Genomic DNA, 24,145 nt, shown 5'->3' with positions numbered 1-24,145 from the left:
AAAAAAAAGAAATTACAGGCTCAACAATTATAGTAGTTGACTTTAATACACTGCTCTCTGAGAAAGACAGGTAACAGGAAAATAAACTTGACAAGGAGGCTACAGATCTAAACATTACCATTAGATGGCTTAACCTGATAAGACATTTACAGAGACCTCTTCACCCAAATGCACAAAAATTCATACTTTTTCAAGCCCACATGGCACATACTCGAAGACAGACAACATGCTGGGACACAAGTCGAATCTGTATAAATTCAAGCACAATGAGATCATACAGACTTCACTATGCGACCACTGTGTCATAAGGCTGGAAATCAACAGAAGGACGATAAAGAAAACAGTGGCAATAAATTGGAGGATGAATAACTTTAATGCAAAAGGAATGGGTATTGGCCTAGATCAGAAATGAAATTGGGAAATATCTAGAAACCAATGAGGATGAGAATACAACGTACCAAAACCTTTGGGACTCAGCAAAGGCAGTTATCAGAGGAAGTCTGATAACAATACATGCACACATGAAAAAGGAAGAGAGACTTATGATTGATATGCTGGAACAAAACCTCCAGCAATTAGAGGAGAGTCAACAGGAAAATCCAACTAATAGCAAAAGAAAAGAAATAATTAAAATCAGGGCTAAGTTTCATGAGAGGGAAGACAAGAAAACTATGGGGAAAGTTAAAGCAGCTAAAAGTTGGTTCTTTGAAAGGATTAACAGAATCAACAGAACACTGGCAAAACCCTAACCAAAGAAAGGAAGGAACAAATTTCAACAGCAAGGATTGAGGGATGAAACAGGGGACATTACAATGGACCTTAATGAAATCAAAAGGATAATTACACAGTACTACAAAGGCCTGTACTCTAATTTAGAGTTCAAAAACATGGAAGATATAGACAAATAGTTAGAACAGCAATCCCTCCCTAGACCATCCCAGACGGCATCTCAACAGATCCGTAACAATTGAAGAAATAGACAAGGTTATCAAAGGATTGCCAACAAAAAAATGTCCCAGGCCAGATGGCTTCACAGGAGAATTCTTCCAAGCGTTCAGGGAAGATCTGACACCAATCTTACACAAACTCTTTCAGAACATCGAAAAAGACCGTAAACTTCCAAACTCTTTCTATGAAGCTTGTATAACTCTGATACCCAAAGCGGGCAAGGACCACACAAGAACTGATAACTACAGACCAATATCTCTATTGAACATCGATGCAAAAATCCTTAACAATATATTGGCCAGTAGAATACAAAAGTATATAAAACAAATAATTTACCATGACCAAGTGAGATTCATACCAGGGATGCAGGGATGGTTCAACATATGAAAGACCATTAGTATTATTCGCCATATTGACATGGAAAGTTCTAAGAGACACATGATAATATCAATAGATGTGGAAAAATCATTCAACAACACCCAACACCCATTTTTGTTTAAGGCACTCAAGAAGATAGGTATGGAAGGAAAATTCCTCAATATAATACAAGATATATCTGAAAAAAAACAACAACAACAACAACAAAACAGCCAACATGGTAGTCAATGGAGAAAAGATGAAAACAATCCCTCTGAAAAAGGGGATGAGAAAAGGATGCTCCTTGTCCCCACTCTTATTTAACATCGTACTGGAGGTCCTAGCTAACAGCATAAAGCAAAGACATCAAAGGTATTCATCTGGGGAAGGAAGAGGTGAAACTATCTTTATTCGCAGATGATATGATTTTATATATGGAAAATCCCAAAAGCTCCACAAGGGGAGCGCTGCAAGCGATAGAAAAATATGGCAGAGTGGCAGGATATAAGGTCAACAGTCGATTGGACTGCTACATACATCTGACAAGAACAAAGAGGGGATCAAAAAGGTAGTACCCTTCACAATAGTCAAGCACAAATTGAAGTATCTAGGGATATATCTGACTAAAAAATACAACAAAACATAAATATGAGGAAGATTACAGAACACTATTCCAAGAAACAATGAGTGACCTCAACAAATGGAAGGATATCCCACGCTCATGGATTGGAAGACTCAATATAATAAAGATGTCAGTTCTGCCCAAGGCACTATATATAAGTTCAATGCTAACCTCATACAAATCCCAAAGAGATGGAAAAACTAATCACCAACTTCATATGGAGAGGGAAGAAGTCCAGCATGAGCAGAGAACTGCTCAAGATGGACAAAGTTGGATGGCTTGCTTTACTTGACTTTAGCACTTACTATATAGCCACAGTGGTTAAAATAGTGTGGTATTGGTATAATGACAGATACTCAGACCAACGGATACAGCAATCTCTCTGGTAGGTATATACCCTAAAGAAGTAAGAGGCATAAAACAAATGTATGCACTCACTCTCATGTTCAGAGCAGCACTATTCACAAGAACAAGAAGTTGCAAACAGCCAAAAACCCCATCAGAAGAAGAATGGATAAGGAAATGTTGGTACATGTACACAATGGGATACCATCCATTACTAATAATCCATGATGAAACCATAAAGTGCCTCATGATATGCATGGACCTGTAGAACATTGTGCTGAGTATAATTGGTCAATGTCAAAAAGATAAATATTATATGAGCTCACTACTACAAGAATAAACACCAAGACAAGCCTGGCATCTGTTCCAGGTCATCTCCCAAGCAACACTGTGGCATGTCTGTTAATATTTATGATCCATTTTTCATTTCCTCATCTGTATACCTCAAAAACCACTTCTACGGAGGTAAAGTGGGGTCAGTTTTTATTTAGCAGGAACTAGGAGAGGACCAATTAGTTCTTGCCATATAGCACTGTCCTGCGGTCACTTCCATTTAATAAACACTCCTATAATCATGTTCAGTGACTGTCAATGTAAATTTAGGACCAGAAGAGGAAGCAAAACGATCATCTTTCTCCTATGAAGCAGCTTGTAGGTTTGAACTGTCAATCTGTTGTTAGCAACCCAGCATGCAACCCACTCTACCATCACAGTTTCTTAGGAGAAGTTATATGGGTTGTTATTATAGTTCTTAGGTGCCATCGAGTCATTTCTAATTCACAGTGATCATATGTACAACAGAATGAAGGACCGCCTGGTCCTACACCATCCTCACAATTGGTCTTACTTTTTAACCCACTGTTGCAACCACTGTGTCAATCTATCTTACTGAAGGCCTTCCTCTTTTCACTTCCCCTCTACTTTACCAAACATGATGTCCTTCTCCGGGAACTGGTCTCTCCTGATAGCAAGCAATAAATATATCTGGTTTACAATTCATTTTGAAATAAATATAATGATGACTTAAGTTCTACTTTACCATACTTGGACACAAACATGATTTTAGAGTCTACATGTAAATTCCTCTGATGACATAGCTTGCAATATTTACAGTCATACAGTCTAAACGAAAGTGATTTGTAAAGCAAAAGAAATATATGTAACCAGTGAAATCAGTGCTTTTGAACACTCAGTTAAAAAGTGATCACAGTGAATAAAATACACTTCCACTATACACCAAAATGTTCCATCAACAGAGGCAAATACTGTTATATAGTCGAGCCTGTAATAATGGTGAACCATGAGGAAATGCTTGGATAGGCACGGAAGCTAAACAGGTATGGGAGGGAGAGAGGGAGTACACCTATGAATATGTATAGGCTTGACAGAGAATATTTTTATATGTATTTTATTATGTTATTTACTCTTGCTGCAAATATGTCTTTAAATGTGGTGGAACATACAAGGGGACAGAGTTACATAACCTCATGTGTTTATTGTTTCCATTCCTCCTCCTCCATTCTTAACCTTCTGAACTTTGTCTTTTGGTAACGTTGCCCTTTTGATCTTAAATGATTGAGTTCAATTCTAGCCCTGACCAGTAACAAAGGGTCATAGTGTTGGTGGTTCTACTGGTCTCTCTGCAACCAATAAGCCTGGTCTCTTTTATGATGTTGAGTTGTGTTTCACCAGGACTTTCTACTGTGTGATCCCTTTTAGATAAGTTGGTAGCAGAGTACCATCTAATTATTTTGAGCACTGGGTTGTGGATACTAATGTTTGTTTGATCCACTAGTCCATTGGATTATTTAAATACGTCATTTGTATTTTCATTACTTTTTTCCCCCTAGACAGGGAGAGATCAGTACCTTAGATGCTGCACAAGTTTTTAAGACCGCAGTTGCTACTCATCAAAGTAGGTTGTAGAATATTGTTTTGTAATCCACTCATTTCCTCAAGCTATTTGTTTATATCTGAGAAGGTCATATAAGTACAATGTACTTAGTAATCGGGATAGTTTTGAGTTGCATCCACTTTATATATAACTTCATAAAAGCAGAATAATAACAACAAAATTCTGTCACCTTATTCTCAGCACAGTTATTTAAGAATACAGCACTATAACTTCTATGGGAAAATATCAGCTTCAATTAACTGTTTTCCCCCTTCAAATTAGCAGTCAACTCAAAAGAAAAGAAACTGAATGTTTACTGTATTTTACTTAATTTGTTTGCGAAAACTTTATGATAACAAAACCTTACCAACAGTACAGCTGTCTTCAAGTACCACATCAACATTTCTGTCTCTGTACTCAACCCTGAAGTCCAGCATCCGAGGTTGCCGTTCTACAATTTGCCTGGATGGCATCACAGGTCGAAATGCTGACGAGGAAGAGGGAGCAGGAACTGAAGCTGAATGACTTGCTGAATCAAATATAGGTCCTGGTATGGTCTCACTTCCATATTCACTGAAATATTGGCAGGAGGGAAAGGATTACTGTTAAAAAAAATAATCAATACATAATACCACTAAAGACCCCTTTCTACCCATTGCTTATACTATTGTTCTTATCAAGTTTACGGAACTGTGCATCAAAGCCTAACTTAGTTTCTACTTCCTCCATAAAATCTTCCCCTGTGATACTAGTAACACTAACTACCCCCAAGCTAACCTTTTTATTTCAAGCAGCAATATCCTATCACTCAGCATTTAATTAGATTTTTGCTTTGTGTAAACTAGCAATATCATATCACATGGCATTTAATTAGATTTTTGTTTGAGTCATGATGATATTATTAGTAAAACATCCCTTTTAACTCGCTGAAGTACAAATATTATTTTCTCCATTTGTACATTCTTGCTTATATTCACTGAGTCATAACTACACTCATTCATTCTACTTTCAGCACGACTATTTCTCATTCTCAAACTTCCATTTTCCTTCTCTCACTCCTACTCTCGAAAGATATTGTTTCCACTTTGCAGAGAAAACAGACACCATCAAAAAGAGATGTCAAGGAATCCAGGAAGAAAAAGAATGTTTGGAAACTTATTGTGGTAGCAATTGTACAATTCTGCATGACATGATTGAACTGTGGAATGATATATGTATTAACTCCCAATTAATTAAAAATATGTATCTCATGGGGAAAAAAAGGAAAGGAATTCCCTATCTCCTTGACATTTGTACTTTCTTTTTCCCTTGTGAAAAAAGAAAATGTCACCCTTCCTATCTATGTAAAATCTAAACCCATTTTCTCCTTAGCTTATCCTTTACCTTTTAAGTATCTGCAATTTCACCCTCTCTTCCAGGTTCTTCTCAAACTCATCACTATCATGTTGATTCTGACTCAACGCCAACCTATGGACAGAGTAGAACTCCCATGTTTTAAAGGCTATAAATCTTTATTAGGAAAAGAAAGCCTCATCTTTCTCCTGTGGACTGGCTGGTGGGTTCAACTGCTATACATTCATAACAGTTTGATACATAATCCACTACACCATGATGGCTCCTTCTCTCCACTATAAAGACAAATAAATTGAAATTCCAGTTTTATCCATTTAAAAGTTATCTGATGTGAAAAACAATTAAGATTATTAAATTAGTGGTATGGTGGGTTTCGAGTTCAGCTGCTAACCACAAGGTTAGCAGTTTGAAACCACCTGCCACCGCACAATTGAAAAATGAGGTTTCATTCTCCCATAAAGATTTACAGCCTCACTATGTATGTAGGTATGGATTGTGATAAGAGCTGTAAGAGCCCCCAATAAAATGATTTTTTTTTTAAATTAAAAAAAATATATTTTCAGCTCAGGGGACCAAAGTCCTTTAGCACTTTAATTGAAGTAGCAAGCAATGTTTGGCCATTAACCACACTAAACCTTTAAAGATATCGTATAATCTTACACACTTTAACTTTCACTCAAAAAAAAAAAAAAAGGATCCCTCTAGTCTATCAGTTTGCATATTCCAGGGATGCAGGAGTCTATGCCACTGGAATTTCAAATACCAGCAGGGTCACCCAGGGCTGACAGGTTTCAGAGGGGCTTTAACCTATGACAGACTAGAAAAGAGAACCTGGTGATCTACTTCTGGGGACAAAAATAAGGAAAAAAAAGGCCAGTAAGATATTATGACTAGCAATGGAACATTGTTTTAGATAGCAACTGAAGGGGCAAGCAACCTACCTACTCCACATAGTCTCAACCCACTTTCCTCAAGTTGATTCTGGTTGTTAGGGGTGGTAGAGAAGAAAGTAGAACGATTCTAATAAGGTGTCTGAGGTTGTAAATGGTTATGGAAGCAAACTGCCATCTTTCTCCTGTGAAGCCCTTTTGTGTTTGAACTGCTGACCTTTTGGTTAACAATCAATTGCTTAACCACTGTGCACTAGGACTATTCCTAAAAGTAGAATTTATAGATGGAATAAGGCTCTCGAAACCTTCATTTGCTGATGTTGCATGACTCAAAATAAGAAATGGCGTTCTTTTGGCCTCCAAGCAAGCACATACTCATTGCAAGAACACGTTGTTCTATTAAATTGGCATTCCAGGATGCACACCTTCCCGACACGATTGCTGAAGAAAAATGTGAACATAAGCAAAGGTGGTGAAGAAAGCTGAGGGTGCCCAGCTACCATAAGATATAGTGTCCGGGGTCTTAAAGGCTTGAAGACAAACAAGCGGCCATCTAGCTGAGAAGCATCAAAGCCCACATGGAAGAAGCAGACCAGGCTGTCTGACCACAAGGTATAGAAGGGATAGGTTATCAGACATCAAAGAACTGAAAATCAAATCAGTGGGTGCCCGCTTTACTGACACAATCACTGAAGACAAACGTGTGCATAGCAAATGTGGTGAAGAAAACTGATGGTGCCCGGCTATCAAAAGATATGGCGGCTGGGGTCTTAAAGGCTTGAAGATAAACAAGCGGCCAACTAGCTCAGAAGCAACAAAGCCCACATGGAAGAAGCACACCAGCATGTGTGACCACGAGCTGTCGAAGGCATCGGGTGTCAGGCATCAAGGAACAAGAAATCATGTCATTGTAAAGGTGGGTGAATGCAGAGTGGAGGTCCATCAGTAGGCAACTGAACACCCCCTTGCTGAGGGGTTGTGGGGAGGAGACAAGCCAATCAGGGTGCAGGGTAGCAACGATGAAACATATAACTTTCCTCTAGTTCTTGAATGCTTTCCCCCCACCCACCCACTATCATGATCCCAATTTTGCCTTACAAATCTGGCTAGACCAGAGGATGTACACTGGTACAGATAGCCAACTGGAAACACAGGGAATCCAGGATAGATGACTCCTTCAGGACCAGTGGTGAGAGGGGCGATGCCTGGAGGGTGAAGGGAATGTGGGGTAGAAAGGGGGAACCGGTTACAAGAATCTAAGTATAGCCTCCTCCCTAGGGGATGGACTGCAGAGAAGAGGGCAGAGGGAGACATCGGACAGTGTAACTTATGACTAAACTAGAATAATTTATGAATTATGAAGGGTTCATGAGGGAGGGGGAAGGGAGGGGGGAAATGAGCAACTGATATTAAGGGCTAAAGTAGAAGGCAAATGTTTTGAGAACGATGAGGGCAACAAATGTACATATGTGCTTGACACAATGGATGGATGTATGGATTGTGATAAGAATTGTACAAGACCCCAATAAAATAATTTTTTTTTAAAGAAATGGCTATAAACTATAATCAGAATGTTGAATGTATGAAGTATGAATATAGAAAAGTTGGGCCATCAAAAAGTAAAACACGCAGGAGGATAATCATTACAAATAGATGATGAAGGCAATGAGCATGCTTTGCACCTATTATAATTTTTTAAAACAATTTTTAGTGTAAATTAGATGGGGGCTTACATTTCAGATCATTAACTTTGTATTCAACAGTTTGAACTACTAATTAAATTTCCCAATAGTTAAAAAAAAAAAGATTTGCAGTCTCAGAAACCCACAGGGACCGCTCTATCCTATTTTGTAGGGCTACTATGAATTGAAATAGAGTTAATGGCAGTGAGTGAATGATATAAAGGACTTAGCACAATGTCTGATACTTGTAAAAATTCAAATATCAAACTTAGTAAACTAAGATTAGTAGTTAGGAGGGGAGCAAAGATCCTTTCTTCTATTTGCATACATATTCATCAGCACCATTTGGTAGAATCAAGCTTCTGGGCTTTATTCAGTTTTCTCACAAACTGAAACTAGACATTGTCCAATTTTTCACAAGTCTTAGCGCTAGCTCTATGAAGGCTAAATTTCCAAGTTCTGTTAGTCACTCTATGCCCTAGATTAAGGAGTGGTAACTTCCTCCAAATAGCTACAATATCTAGATTACTTCAGTGTTTCCTTTCACCTACTTTAGTTCTCCACACTGTGTAACCAATCCTACATCAAATTTCCTATTTGAAATACCTAGTGTTGTTGTATTTTCCTGACTAGATTCTGACACAGCAGAAGGGGCCTAGGAAGCATACTCTCAAAGGCAGAATTCAGGAATGACTTAAGTCTTTGATGGTCAATGCAGTACTGAACTCCTTACCAAAAGAAACTGGGACGCTAGTGATGAAAAGCAAGGATGTTACTTTGAGCACTAAGCTATGCCTGATCCAAGCCATGGTGTTTTCAGTTGCCTAATATCCATGTGAAAGTTGGACATAGACTAAAGAAGACTGAAGAATCAATGTTGTTCGATTATGATGCTTGGAAAGAATAGTGAAAATACCTTGGACTTCCAAAAGCACAAATAAATGTGTCTTGAATGAAGTACAGCTTGAATGTTCCTTAGAAGTAAGTATGGCAAGGTTCTGTCTCACATAATTTGGACATGTTATCAGGAGAGGTGAATTCATGGAAAAGGACATTATGTTTGAAAAAGTAGAGGGGCATTAATAAAGAGAAGATCCTCGACAAGATGGACTGACATTGTGGCTGCAACAATGGATTCAAACATAAACATAATTATAAGGATGCCGCAGGGCCAGGGGGTGTTTTAGTCACTTGTACATAAGGTCATTATGAGTTGGAACTGTCTTTATATCACTTAACAACAGCTATGATCCATGACAACTTGCCTACTGAAACAAGTGTCCAAGAAGGCAAAAAGAAACACACACAGTCATTAAGGTGGCAAAGATTACAACAAAGAATGTAGAATCATTGTGTGAGTCTATTAGACAACTTATAATAGAAAATTATAAGCTCAGTCATTTTAAACTTTAGTCAAAGTAAGAGAGCTACAGGGTTTCAAACTGTCCCCAAAGACTTTATTTCTTGGATCCAGAAAAGGCCTTACTGAGAATGAGATCCAAAATTTAATTGTGCAAATTGAAGAATTACAGTAAAAGCTGAATAGCATCATTTCTAAGGGAAAGTTAAGGCACTATTTTAGAAGGAGAAGGACTGGGAATGATAGAATGGGGAAACCTGGATAGACTCAGATGAAGATTATAATCTTAAACTCCTTAGAGTCGTTCTCAATCCTTTTTGTACAATGAAACAGTCCCTCCTTTCATGACTGAGGTTACCTTTGCTGGAAAACTCTGTAATATTCATATCCCAAACAAAACCCATTGGCATCAACTTGATGCTGACTCATAGCAACCCTATATAGGGTTTCTGACTATATATCTTTAGGGGAGAAGACAACCTCATATTTCGCTTGCATTGTGATTGATGAGTTTGATCTACAGGCTTGATGTTAGAAGTCCAATGCCTAACACAGTTGCCTTAAAAGAGGATATCAAAACCAACCTTCCATTAGTTCTTTTCTCTAAAATCAGATTTAGAGATGCTTTGAGAACAAATTCAATCTCTTAATGAAAGAAAATATGCTCAAAAATAATATTAAGATTTTAATAAATTTATCAGCAAAAACACTGGGGATAGGTATAGAAACAAATGACAGGTATCTGGTCAGAGGAGTTTGGATTGGCCCAAATATAGTATGTTAATTCAAACTGCTAAAAAGTCCTCTAGCTTGTAGGCTGAATGAGATTTGTATCTCAAAGGAGTTACATTTAATGAGGGTAAGATGACTGAATTCTAGGGTACAATGTAGAATAAATCCAAATGTCTAAAGAAAGAGGAATGCTGAAGCAAACTTACCATATACCTACATGTATATATATTCCTACTACATTGTCCATGAGGTCCCAGAGGATACAGTCTTTGCCAAAACATTGAGAAATGCATTCATAAAAGAACTTGCGTTCTTGAAGATCTTAGTAAAGGATGACTTTTGTGGAATAATGTTGAGAGATGGCACCACTGAGAAAAACTCCCATCTGAGTGGCAAAAGTAAAATGCTAGAACCAAACTTCTACAACAGAGGTGGGAGGAAATATCTTAATGGATAACAGACAAAAAGTGGCAATCAAAAGGTTTCAACCTGCAGAATTGTTTGTTGTTGTTAGTTGGAATCAAGGCAACTCCAATGCATAGTAACCTTATGCATAATAGAATAAAATGTTGCCCACTCTACTTCCTGATTATTGGTATGCTACAGTCTACTACAGAAATTTCCCTTAGTGTTTATAACAATATTTTCAGTAAGCTTACTAAAATATCACTTGATATTAAGACTGTAGAAACCCAAAACCGGTGGCATAAATCCTGACTTTAGTGACCACAATACAGAGCTCCAGTTACCCCTGGTCTCCAAATCTAAATTAGTTTACAAATATAAATCCTTGAATTAAAGAGGCCTGATCCTCCTTCCAAAAACCATGCAATCAAGTCACAAGTATGTATCATAAATTTTCCCATACAATGTATGGACTGATACTAGTGTGCCCGTGGGGCATTACTTGATATTAGGTCTGAAATAATGCTAAATCCTAGGGATACAATTCATATAGTAAATAAAGTTTTGACCCAAGTCCATTTTAATAATCAAATAGTCCATAAGTCACTATGCAGTTATTTCTCCATGTCCCGAATGTATCATTAAAACAGACACAGGAATGGGCATACTTCTCACATTAGCTTATTAATGCATTATTGTATAGGATAACACAAGGCAAATGATCTTGTGAACACTTTAATCTCCATACTAATTTGCATGTACCACGAAAAGGACTTTCCTTTTACCTAGCAATGTAAACAATATACTTTCACCATCGGGATTAACTCATTGTCAGTGAATTTGGTTTGAGTTTTTTGGCCTTTTCCTGAAGAGTATGTAAACTCTTGTTCTTTCTCCTAATCTAGTCTTGAGAAATCTTGATCTAGACATTCCACAAAACAACATTACATTAATGACAATGTGGATTAGTCCTGAAGAGCAGGAAATAACAAGTACTTAGATACTCTGGTAAACAACACACATGCATGCTAGAAACTAGGAGATACACCTCATAAAAATGCAGGAGCCTACTATCTTAGTAAAGTTTGTGGAGGTACAATAGTCAGGCATGTCAAGGTGAAAGACCTGTTGCTATGTCTTGCACTTCACATCAATAAATAAGAAAAATATTTAACTGGGATGAGAAAAAAATTGTTCAGTGCAACATGCCGATACCGACCAAAATTAGACTCCTGCAGCATTACTGCACAGAGATGTCCTTGAAAGACAGTAGTGGGGAAAAAATCTTTCTAATGGAGAACCCAATATTGTTGGTACCAGAGATGACCACTTCATGTGGAATGAGAAATAGCCTGGAGTACAAATCTGTACCGAGTCATGGTCAAGAGCTGGGTTTCACAGCTGATAAAGAACTTGGAAATAGTAAAATTGGAAAAATGGATGACAAGATGTCTGAGGAAAATACATGAAAATGGATCTATGAGAAGAGTCTCAAAAAATCAGTGTGTCTGTTTCCCATATGAATGAGGGTTCACTTCCATTTATACATTAAAGTCTCTCAATAATTAGGATAAAAATGACCACTTCCTGTTGATGTCAAACAGTTTTTCTCCCTTGCTTTACTGGTGCTGATCAATGCATTAATGTATAATATGACCATGCAAATGGGATGGAGGCTAGGTAGGGGAACAAAAATAGAAATATTCCATTATCAATACTGACTCTACCTAGGGAAACTAAAAGCCTAATTATGAAAGGCAGAGGCAATGGATCATTCACATGATGGAGGGAGCAATGATTTATCCTCACAGAAAGAAACACTATTCTGGATACAAAATTGCCTTCTCTAATGACAATGTTTCTGCTTACCCTGCCGTCTATGAATTTACCAAAAGCTTTGTGATGTATAGTTTTCCATATGACATCAGTACTAATGAACTTTTTTAAAGCAAAAGAAGTATAGTATTCATGTATACCATTATCCAAGAGGAGCTAGCTTCAAATAACGAAGGAAAGGCATATTTAAAAAAAAAAAAATTCCGTTCCAACATAGGCAATAACACTCTCAAAACTTGATGCTCTGCTACAAATAATGTGGAATACTTTTTCAATTTTCCAGAAATACAGGTCTGGGGAGAGTAGGTGGTAAGAGTGGCTCTTATTATGCCTACTAATTTACCAAAATTTTCCTTCTTTCCACTTTGGGCTCTGAGGATTCAGAGATCATAGTTCCCATGGGTGCAATATTTTCACAACACTTCCATTGAATTAGAGCTTAATGATGTAATTATGTCACTTTGGACTCCATTCTACTGAATCAACTAACAAAGAAAGGGGCTATGGCTAGGATGACTGATCTTGATTACCAAGAAAAAAAATGGGGGTTGGGGGACAGCTGCTACATAGTACACTATGTCTGGAGCCGTGGAGATTTACTGAGAGTTATCCAATAATAAAAGTTAATGGGAAACTGCCATTAACCACAACAAAAAAAACGGTTCTAGTGAGGATTCTGCCTTTTTAAAGAATGACAGTTTGAGATGTCCCATCAAGTAGAGAGAAGCCTGAGAAGCTGGTTATGGGTAGAGGGGATATAAATAGTGGGAAAACCATAATTAATTCAACCTTATGACCAGAGACAAATAAAAAGGGTATAGCATCAAGAAAACGCACATATATGCTCGTGAGTGGAGGTACACAGAAATTCACACTTCTTGCCATTTGCACATTTGTTTTACCAAAAGTTCACTCGCCAAAAATCAAATTCACTACCATGGAGTCAATTCTGATTTATATAGGATGGAGAGAACTGACTCTGTGGGCTCCTGAGGCTATAAATCTTTACAAGAGTTAAAAACAAACAAACAAACAAACAAATTCATTATTCTCCCTTGGAGCAGCTGCTCGTTTCAAACTTCTGACTTTGTGGTTAGCAGCCAAATACAAATCCCACTATAGCACCAGGGATCCTAGCAGTGACTAACCAACCAAGCAGTGGCATTTTATTCCAACATCAGCCATGGGGTCACTTTCGAATTTCTTTCAGCAGCTCAAAAGCTTTGTTGCACACTCTTAGAGGTACAAACATCAGCTGAGCAAAAAAACCCTTCCCACATTCATTGGGTTTCAAAATGGCGTTAATCCCAACCTCTCTCCTTACTTCTCCAGTATGAGGAGTGGTAGGCTGCTATTAATTTGACATCCTCACTATTCTTTTCTATTTATTCAAAATAATTAAATAATCCAATAAAGACACTGATTGCTAAAAAAGCTCTATGACAAAAAGTCTATTTTTACATCTGAACTTCAACTGAAGGACTGTTTGTATCTTAAGCAGCTTTCTCTACACAGCACACAGACTTTTGGAAGGCACTGAACAAAGCAAAGTAAACAGGAACTCTACACTTGTTTATTATTTCAATTTTTAAAAGTCGAACCCATGTTAAAACTTCTATGTAACACTCCCCACAACCCCAAAGGGTGGGGGTGGGGGGTGGGGCAACCCAGAATGTGTTTTTTAAATAAACTTGTGGGTAAAATCAAAGGAAAAGTCTTAAAACAAAAGTTACATGTCTGATTTACTGACTGTGAAGAAGACAAAATTATATAGAAGAAACAGAACTGCCTTTAGAATGACAAAATCAAGACTTTCTCACCCACTGGACTTTTGACCTTGGATAAACTATATAATCTCTCTAACCTTAGATTCCTTATATGTAAAAGATAAACATTTATAATTTGTAACAAATATTACATTTTTTTAAAAAAATCTGCCTTCCAGTCAATTCCAACTCATAGCACCCTTCTAAGACAAAGTAGCCGACTTTGTCATCTTTCTCCTAGCAAGTGAGTGGTGGGCGTGAAATATCAACCTTTAGGTTAGCACCCCAACAATGAACACAATGAACCAATAAATGAGGACTGATTATTGTACACAGGGACTGTAATGAGTATTAAGTGGGGCAAAAATGTGTCCATTGTCTACCATAGTCCCTGGCACTTAATGGCTATATAAAAAACCAGACTCTTATTTTGAATTTACACATAAAATCTGATTTCAAAAACACTTAACAAGCACAAGGTAATTATGCGTCTCCGTGTTAAAATAATTCACATATTTTAAGACAGTGTACTGCCTGTATATAGCACAATTTTTATCACCTCTGGTCAAAGGAATTAAGTATCAACATACTTAATAATGTTGTAGAATGTTAATTATTTTCTATCATAAAGTTCCATCAGCTTGTCATACTATGGTGGCTTGTGTGTTGCTGTGATGCTGGAGGCTGTGCCAATGGTATTTCAAATACCAGCACGGTAACTCTAAGTGAACAGTTTTCAGCACAGCTTCCAGACTAAGGACAGACTATGAAGAAGGACAGGTTGTCCACTTCCAAGATATTAAGTAATAAAAGAACTTATGAACATCATTGAAACATAGTCAGATATTGAAGGCCTAATGAATAGAAGCAGAACACTGTCAGAGACAATGCCAGAAGATGGGCCTCTCGGTCAGATGGCACTCAAAATATGACTGAAGAAGAGCTGCCTTCTCAAAGTAGAGTGAGCCATATGGACTTGAATGGAGTAAAGCCTATGGGAGGAGTCATGCCTTTGGGACCTTTATTTGCTAATAGAGTATGACTCAAAAGTGAGAACAGCTGCAAAATTCTACTAGTCTTCAGAATTTGGAATGTACAAAGTATGAACTTAGAAAATTATAAGGCATCAAAAATGAAAAGGAACACATAAGGATCAATATTCTAAATGACCTGGAAAGGGCTGGTGTTGGCCATTTTGAATCAGAAAATAATATGGTGTCCTATGTCAGGGATGATATAATCCACAGGAATGGCCTAGCATTCATGGTCTAAAAGGACATTTCAAGATATATCTTAAAGTACAATGCTGTTTGTGACAGGAATTCTACGGAGTTCTTCAATGAGAACTTGATCAAATATGCAATCAAAATGCATTCATAATTATTGGTGAATGGATTACAAAAGATGGAAACAAAGAAGGTACAGGTTGGAAAATATGATCTTGATGATAGAAACTTGAGAACATATGGTAGAAATTTTTCAAAGACCAACGATTTGTTTGGTGCAAGTACCTTTTTCAACAACACAAAATGTGAATATACACATGGACTCCTCCAGATGGCATATACAGAAATATCTGTGAGAAGAGACAATGGAGAAGCTAATCAGGAGCTAAAATGAATCCAGGGGTCAACTATGGAACAGACCACAAATTACTCATATAAAACTTCAGGTCAACGCTGAAGAAAAAATTAAAACAAGTCCCTAAGAGACAAAAATACAACCCTGAGTCTATCCCACCTCAATTTCAAGAATACCTCAAGAACAGTTTCGATGCTCTGAACACTAATGACAGAAGACCTGATTAGCTGCGAGAGGACATCAAGCCGATCATTCATGAAGACAGCAAAAGGTCATTAAAAAGATAGGAAAGAAAAAACTCAATGTCCCTGAAACTTGCTCTTAATCATAGAGTAGCTAGGGCAAAAGAAGAAATGATGGAGTCAAAGAGCTGAATAGAACATTTTAAAAGGCAGCTCAAGAAGACAAAGGCAAACTATTAAAATAAAATGTGCAAATACCTAGAGTTAGAAAACCAAAAGGGGAAGAAAACATGCTCAGGATGCCTTAAACTGAAATATCTGCAATAGTGAGAGATTATGAGCAAAATATTAAACGAGGCAGGAAGCATCAAGAGAAGATGGGGGGGAGGGACACACAGTCACTGCACCAAAAAGAAGTAGTTGACATTCAAGCATTTCATGAGGTAGTATATTAGCAGGAATCAATGCTACTGAAGGAAGTTGTTCAAATTGTAATGAAAGTATTAGCCAAAGGCTCCAGGAATTGAATGAATACCCACTGAAATGTTTCAGAGAGCTGAAGAAGCACTGGAAACACTAGCCTATGCCAGGAAATTTGAAAGACAGCTATCTAGTCAAATGAATGGAAGAGATTGGTATTTGTGCCCATTCCAAAGAAAGGTCACCCAATAGAACACTCAAATTATAGAACAGTATCATCATCATCACATGCAAGTAAAATTCTGAAGATCATTCAACAATGGTTGCAGCAGTGCATTGACAGGGAACTGCCAGAGGTTCAGGCTTGATTCAAAAGAGGACAGAACAAGGGATGGATATTAAGGCTGATATCAGATGGATCTTGGCTCAAACAGGAGAATACCAGAAAGATGTCTGCTTGTCTGCATTTACTATGCAAAGGCATTCAGCTGTGTGGAACATAACAAACTGTGGACAGTCTTGAGAAGATTGGGAATTCCAGAACACTTCATTGTGCTCATTCATGAGGAACTTATACATGGATCAAAAAGCTTTTGTATAAATAAAGGAATACTGCATGGTTTAAGATCAGGAAAGGTGAGTGTCGAGGTTCAATCCTCTCACCATATTTATTCAGTCTGTATGCTGAGCAAATGATCAAAGAAGCTAGATTATATGAAGAAGAATGTGGCATCAGGATTATAGGAAGGCTTATTAAAAACCCGTGGTATGCGGATGACAGAACCTTGCTTGCTGAAAGCAAAGAGGACTTAAAGCAGACTGATGAAAATCAAGTACTGCAGCCTTCAGTATGTAGTCCAACTTAATGTAAAGAAAACAAAAATCCTCACAACTAGATCAATAGGTAACATCGTGGTAAATGGAGAGAAGATTACTTGGATCCATAATCGATGCTAATGAGAGCAGCAGTCATGAGATCAAGCGATGCATTGCATTGGGTAAATCTGCTGCACAAGACCTATTTAAAGTTCTGCAAAACAAGGATGTCACTTTGAGGATGAAAGTGCATCTGACTCATGCCCTGGTATGTATATGAAAGTTAGACAATGGATAAGAAGAGTGAAACAAAAAAATTAATACATCTGAATAATGATGTTCGTGAAGAATTCTGAAAGCACCATGAATTGCCCTACGAACAAACATTTGTCTTGGAATAAGTACAGTCAGAATGCTCCTTCATCTCACATATTTAGGACATGTCATCAAGAGGACAAATTCCTAGAAAAGGACATCATACTTGGTAGGCAAACAAGAGGGAGACCTTTAACACAACGGGCAGACCATAGTGGCTGCAACAATGAGTTCAAACATAAAGGACTGTGCTCACCATGATACAGAACCAACTCGATGGCACAAAAGAACAGGGTATCTGATACCTGTTCCTTGTTTTAATGCATAAACTGGCAAATTAAGAGTCAGTTGTATGCATAGAGTATATTCAATTTTACTCAAAAATCAAATATTTAAACAAAGTCTCTTCTAATTGCCCATATGCACCAGTCCCACTTTCAGCCTGTCATACAGAACAAAGAACCCACATTTATTCTCCTCTGTTCAATAAAGGAATTTTTAAATGCCTCGGATCCATAGTGATTTAATAGTTAAAAACAAGGGTAGGAATGAGATTTTTATAGGACTTCTACTAAATATAACTGATTTTCTTAAGTGAGTGCATGATTCCTTTAAAACAAGCAACAACAAAAATCTTTCTGGTGAAAGTCAAACCTCAAATATTGTTATAGTAATCTTATTAGAACTCAATTCAGTACTGGATTTGAGTCATAAATAAAACTGAAGCAAAGAGTACCATCTGTGCCAGGAGAGAGGGGACATTTCTAGAGAGGGAATTTCCACAGTTCACCCACAGCAAATACTATTAATTGTAAGAGATATACAATATATGTTAAGCACCAAGCAGCTGAGCCCACAAGACTTTAGCACACCAAAATAAGTGGCACATAAAATGGCAATAACATTTACTCAAGAATAAAACTGGGACCATATTTAGCAGTCTAAAACTTTCTAAAATGAGGAAAAATATAATTAAGGAAGTTCCTGTAATCATTTGGTTTTCTTTACTACACAATGACTTCAACACAATTAAATAATGTTGAAGCCAGTGCACTCTCACTTAGGCCCACCCCCAGAAAAAAAAGTGGTTAAAAATTCTGGAAATCAGCCACATTTATTCTGGATAAAATTTTCCTAACAAAGAAGTTGAGGATGATAGGCCTATTGTTCATTGATTTCACCATAAAAAGTAAGACATCATGCTTGGTAAAGTAGCAAGGCATCAAAAAAGAGGAAGATCTTCGACAAGATGGTTGACACAGTGGCTACATCAATGGGCTCAAAGATAAAAACAATTGTGAGGCTGGCACATGACCAGACAGTGCTGCATTCTGTTGTATATAGAGTCGTTATGAGTCAGAACCAACGCAATGGTGCCAAACAACAACAACCAAAATAAGAGAGAGAGAGAGAAGTGCCCTAATAATTTTGCTTAAATCTTAAAATTATAGTTTCTGTACAATACTGGATATTTTTAGTTTATGCTGAGTATTTTTATATCTGTGCCTAGACCTTTCTTTTCCAAAACAAACTCGGTCCTAGTCTGCTGTTCCTGTCTGCCTCATCTGCATGTAGCAGATTATGCTTCTTTGACTAGGAAACCAATTTACCTAAATTCAAGCCAGAGCTTGCGTAGAGAGGTTATTGGAAGAAATCAAGTAGAGGAAGCCCTTGGGTTTTGAACAAAAAATCAAATTTAGGACAATTTCTGCTTGCTTTTTAATGTTACATTAATTTGTCCTCATGTTTAATCTATTGAAATAACCTCTATTCCCAACAAATTCATCATCATCACCTTTACTTGCTACACAAACAGCTTTTAAATCATATAAAAGGCTTTGAGCCTTTTTCTTTCACTAAAGGATAAATAAGAAATATGCACCTATTCCAACTTACCTATAAATTCTTAAACACACAGGAAAAGATCTTGTTTGTAAAAGAGAAACTGCCTCTATTAAACTACTCTTGGAAGAGAGTATGGTTCTACCTCCTATGACTTTATAGTATGTTCTTTTAATCCAGAATTAGAGTCTACTATTTTAAGGGGGAAAATGTTACAAATTCATTTTTAACTTGAAATATTATTTTTTAACTATTATAGTTCTCTTGGTGCCACCTTCTAAGTTTATCTTCTGGATAATACAAAACCACCAAGACCACTGCACATGTTAACACTTGATTTTTCAGGTACAACAGTTCAGAACTCTGTGAAGTTTTATTATTAAGGATGTATTTAAATTGTCACAAGTTATCATGTACTTAATTTATAGACCAAATTGGAAGGGGGAGGAGGGAGTTATAGTAAGATTAGAAATAAAGCCTGTATAGTCAAATGATGAACATACGAGGGAGCACCCAAAAAATCCTGGAATTCCCCTCCACCTCCAAGCTATATATGTAAATTTTTTTTTTGCAAAACAACCTTATGACCTTCACAGTACTCTCCATTACACTTAATATATTTGTCAATTCTGCAATTCCATTCTTGGAAACAGTTTTCAAAAATCTATTTAGATGGCTGACAGCATCTCTCTTGTTTTTTCTTCACCTCTTCTTCACGTCCCTCTTCATTCATGGAAACAAAAAGAAGTCACATGGAATCAAGTCAGGTGAATAAGATGCCTGGGGCAATAGAGGTATGTTGGCTTTTGCCAAAAACTGGTGCACTGAGATGATGGCTGTGTGAGCAAGTACAATGTCGTGGCAAAGCCAGTCCCCCCCTCTGCCACAAATCAGGCCTTTTTTTGTCATACACTGTTACACTATCTTTTCAGAACCTTTAAATAGAAATCTTGATTAACAGTCTGACATGGTAGAATGAACCAAATGCACTATGAGTTAACATTTTCATCCATTTGGAAGTTGATGAATGTCCAGAAGAGGGTTGTCAACAATCGACATTTCACCTTTCTTGAAACAAGAAAACCACTCCTACACTTGAGTTTTTCCAATAGTACTATCCTTGTAAGCGGTATTAAATATCACAAGTTTCTGTGGTATTTTTGCCCCCCAGCAGGAAACAAAATTCACAGCTGCTTGCTGTTCTCTTAAATCAGCCATCACAAAACATAAAAACAAACTAACAAAAAACCCCTGAGATTCGAGTGAAATTGCTTTGATGAAAAAAATCACTGTACTCAGAGAACCTCCCCAGACAGCATCATTGGGTGCCCTAAGAGCAAGTTGTTCAATGCTCGCCTCGCAGAAAAATTCGTACTACAAAAATGGAGATTTTTTCCTGGGTTTTTTGGGGCGCCCCCTTGTACCTGGGACTGTGAAGCCGTATCTTATTTTATCGATGCCAATAGTTCAAATAATTCAATTCCTACTGTTTTATGAATCAGAAGATAACTTAGAAAAGTTTGCTTTTAAAATAATTTTAAAAGCCACCTCAAGAGATAGTATTACTTAATCTAAAATACAGTTACAAGTTAAAAGTTGAAGACTATAGAGAATATAATTAAAATTTATGAAAGAACAACTACTTATTAATAAATTTGTATACCCAAACTCAAATGCCCTATTAAATAGTGAAACAAAATATAATTAATAACTTTTTGATGTGTTAAAATTTCTAAGTGCCTTATAACATACCTTTGTAGAATGCCATTTTCTTGGGGTATTACACCATTGATAGCTGCCTGTAAACAAAAACAGAGAAAGCCATTTAAAGGAACAGAAAAATGTTATTATTAGTGCTTCTCTTAAATTGTTTCGGTTTTTTTTCTGGAGAGGGGGTAATTATAAAGAGAAATACATAAAGATGGAAAAATTCAAACTAAATATGAAATGTTTCCCTAAAAATACAAAACCGTCTCATCTCTATTAAACATTGCTCTACTTCTCAATACTACAATATTTCAGATTAATAACATGCACTGGACATTTACTATTCCTAAGTCTTACATCATTAAAAGCTCAATTCCAGTCTTCAGGGAAACAAAACAGCCTCAAAGGCAATGTTGCCGTACAATGTCTACACAAGTATCTTAATGTTATCTTTTTAACCTATTTCCTCTCTCAGACAGAGTAGAGGAGCAAGTTTTAAATCACAAATGCAAACCTCCATGAGAAAGCAAAAAGTAGCTCAAGGGTTAAATTAATTCTTCCATGTTAAAAAATTCTTATTCCTAAAATTAACATTGAGAAAGAGAGAATGTTGGAACAAAAGTTCTTGGGTAAAAACATAATATAACTATATCAGGTTATAAAATGGAGGAAAGAGGCAGAGCAGCTTCCTTATGTAAAATATTCCTGAAATTCATCAAAAAGTTTGCCTGTCACCAAGTACTCAAAACACCAGATGCAACAAGGATGTCTTTGAGTCTATTAAGCAAGCAAGTATTTAAGGAGCAAATAATCTAAGAAGCTATATTATCTGAAGAAGGGCCTATCATTAGGATTAGAGGAAGATTAATGACCAGGGATATGCAAATTAGTACAACCTTGCTTGCTGAAAAGACTTGAAGTTCATACTGATGAAGATCAAAGAGAGAGCCTTGTTAAGTGAATTATCTGATTTGGCCCCTGCTAGCCATATAGTCTTTATAACTCCCATCAAACGACTAAATAGGGACATGCATATAGGGTGTATGGTACTCTAACATGGGAATAGTCAGTTTTGGCATCCGGCTAAGTTTAAAATGAGTTACTCTCAGAAGGAGTGGGATTTCGCTACCATCAATAAAGGAACACAAAGAGTGGAGTTTATTATGTAGTCCTTGTGTGCTGAAGCTCCTAGATCAATCCCCAAGACAGAGCCACAACACCAACAGAGGGGGCGAGGGGCAGAGCAGGTTCAGGAGCCACACAACCAAGAGCCGGAACACAAGACAACGCTAGCTTCCCAGCTTAATGAGTGAGAAAGCTGAATGTCTTATTGCAGAAGGCTCACTTTCTGAGTGGGGCACCTCCAAGCATTTAATTGAGCAAGCTTAGTTTGCTGACCACCACTAGTCAGTTTTGTCATACTGTGGTGACTGGTATGATGCTGTGATTCTGAAAGCTGTGTCATTAGTATTTCAAATGCCAGCAGGGTGACCCAATGTGAACAGGTTTCAGTGGAGATCCCAGACTAGGAACAGAATATGAAAAAGGAATCTGCTCCCCACTTGTAAGAGAGAAGCCTCTGAAACCTTACACATAACTGTGAAGCATTTTCAAATACTGAAAGCCTAAACAAAGGAAGCAGAACACTGTCTTGAGATACTGCAGGCAGATGGGCTGGAGAGCACTCGAAATGTGACTGAAGAGCTCATTTGGTGGAGGGGAGTCAACCATGGTGATGAGTCAAGTAAAGGCTGTAGGAGTACCACTTTCAGGATCTTTAGATTTGCTGATGGGGCAAGACCCTAATGGAATAGTTTTTCAGAGAAGCTTCTAGACTAAGAACAGACAACATAGGACTTGGCTCCCCACCTTGGAGGAAGAAGCCTCTGAAAACCTCATGCGTAGTTTCAGAGCACTGTCAAATACTGAACGCCTAAACAAAGGAAGCAGAACATTGTCTGCGATACTGCCAGATGACGGATCCCTCAGGTGCGAAGGCACTCAAAATGACTAAAGAGAAGATGATTTCTTGGAGGGGAGTTGACCATGGTGATGTGAGTCGGATAAAGCCTGTGGGAGTGGAGCCTTCAGATCTTCATTTGCTGATGTAGCATGACTCAAGATAAAGATAAACAGCTGCAAAAATCTTCTAATGATTAGAACTTGGAATATGCCAAGTAAGAATTTAGACAAAATGAAATGGAATACATGAAGATCGGTATCCTAGGCATTAGTTAGCTGAAATGAACTGATATTGGCCATTTGGAATGAGAAAATTATGCCTTTTTTTACAATAAAGAGGAATGGCATGGCATTCCTTATCAGAAACCATCTTGCTAAATCGATCAAGAAGCACAAGGCTATTTGTGATATGGTTTTATCTGCCTTCAAGTGAATACACTCAATACAGCTACTATACAAATTTAAAGACCAACCACAATAGCTATCGATGAAGAAATTGAAGAATTCTACCAATTACCTTGGTCGGAAATTATCAAACATGTAAACAAGATGCACTGACGGCTATTGGTGATTAGAATGAAAAGTTAGAAACAAAGAGGAAGGCAGAGTAGTTGGAAGATATGGACTTGGTGACAGAAATTAAGCATGACAGAATTTTGAAAAACCAACGACTTATTAATAGCAAATGCTTTTTCCCCCCAGCAAAACAAAAGGCGACTATACACACTGATTTTACCAGATGGAATAAAGAAATCAAATTGACTACATCTGTGGGAAGATACAACGGAGAAGCTCAATGTCAGCAGGTAAAACCAGACCAGGGGCCAACTGTGGAACAGACCATCAATTGCTCATATGTAAGTTCAGGATAAAGCTGAAGAAAATGAAAGCAAGTCCACAAGAGCCAAATTATGACCTTGAGTGTATCACATCTGAATTTCAAGAATATCTTAAGAACAGCTTTGATGCACTGAACACTAACAGAAGACCTGATGAGCTGGGAGGATATCAAGGACATCATTCATGAAGAAAGCAAAAAAGGTAATTAAAAATGAAGGAAGGAAGGAAGGAAGGAAGGAAGGAAGGAAGGAAGGAAGGAAGGAAGGAAGGAAGGAAGGAAGGAAGGAAGG

At 37.4% G+C, this 24,145-nt stretch overlaps 1 protein-coding gene across 1 annotated transcript in view; it reads right to left on the bottom strand.

Moving 5' to 3' along the window:
• FAF1 (Fas associated factor 1) overlaps positions 1 to 24,145 on the bottom strand; it is a 525,932-nt gene that overhangs the window by 373,159 nt on the left and 128,628 nt on the right. Inside the window, exons 3-4 of the mRNA XM_004699438.3 lie at positions 21,099 to 21,145; positions 4,534 to 4,739 (exon numbers count right to left, since the gene is read on the bottom strand). Coding sequence (XP_004699495.1) covers positions 4,534 to 4,739; positions 21,099 to 21,145 — 253 coding nt within the window. The remainder of the gene's footprint in view (positions 1 to 4,533; positions 4,740 to 21,098; positions 21,146 to 24,145) is intronic.

Source organism: Echinops telfairi, unplaced genomic scaffold (genome assembly GCF_000313985.2).
Source record: "Echinops telfairi isolate 266 unplaced genomic scaffold, ASM31398v2 ScPeMD7_443;HRSCAF=831, whole genome shotgun sequence".
Lineage (NCBI taxonomy): Eukaryota > Metazoa > Chordata > Mammalia > Afrosoricida > Tenrecidae > Echinops > Echinops telfairi.
This window is presented reverse-complemented; position numbering and strand designations above follow the sequence as displayed.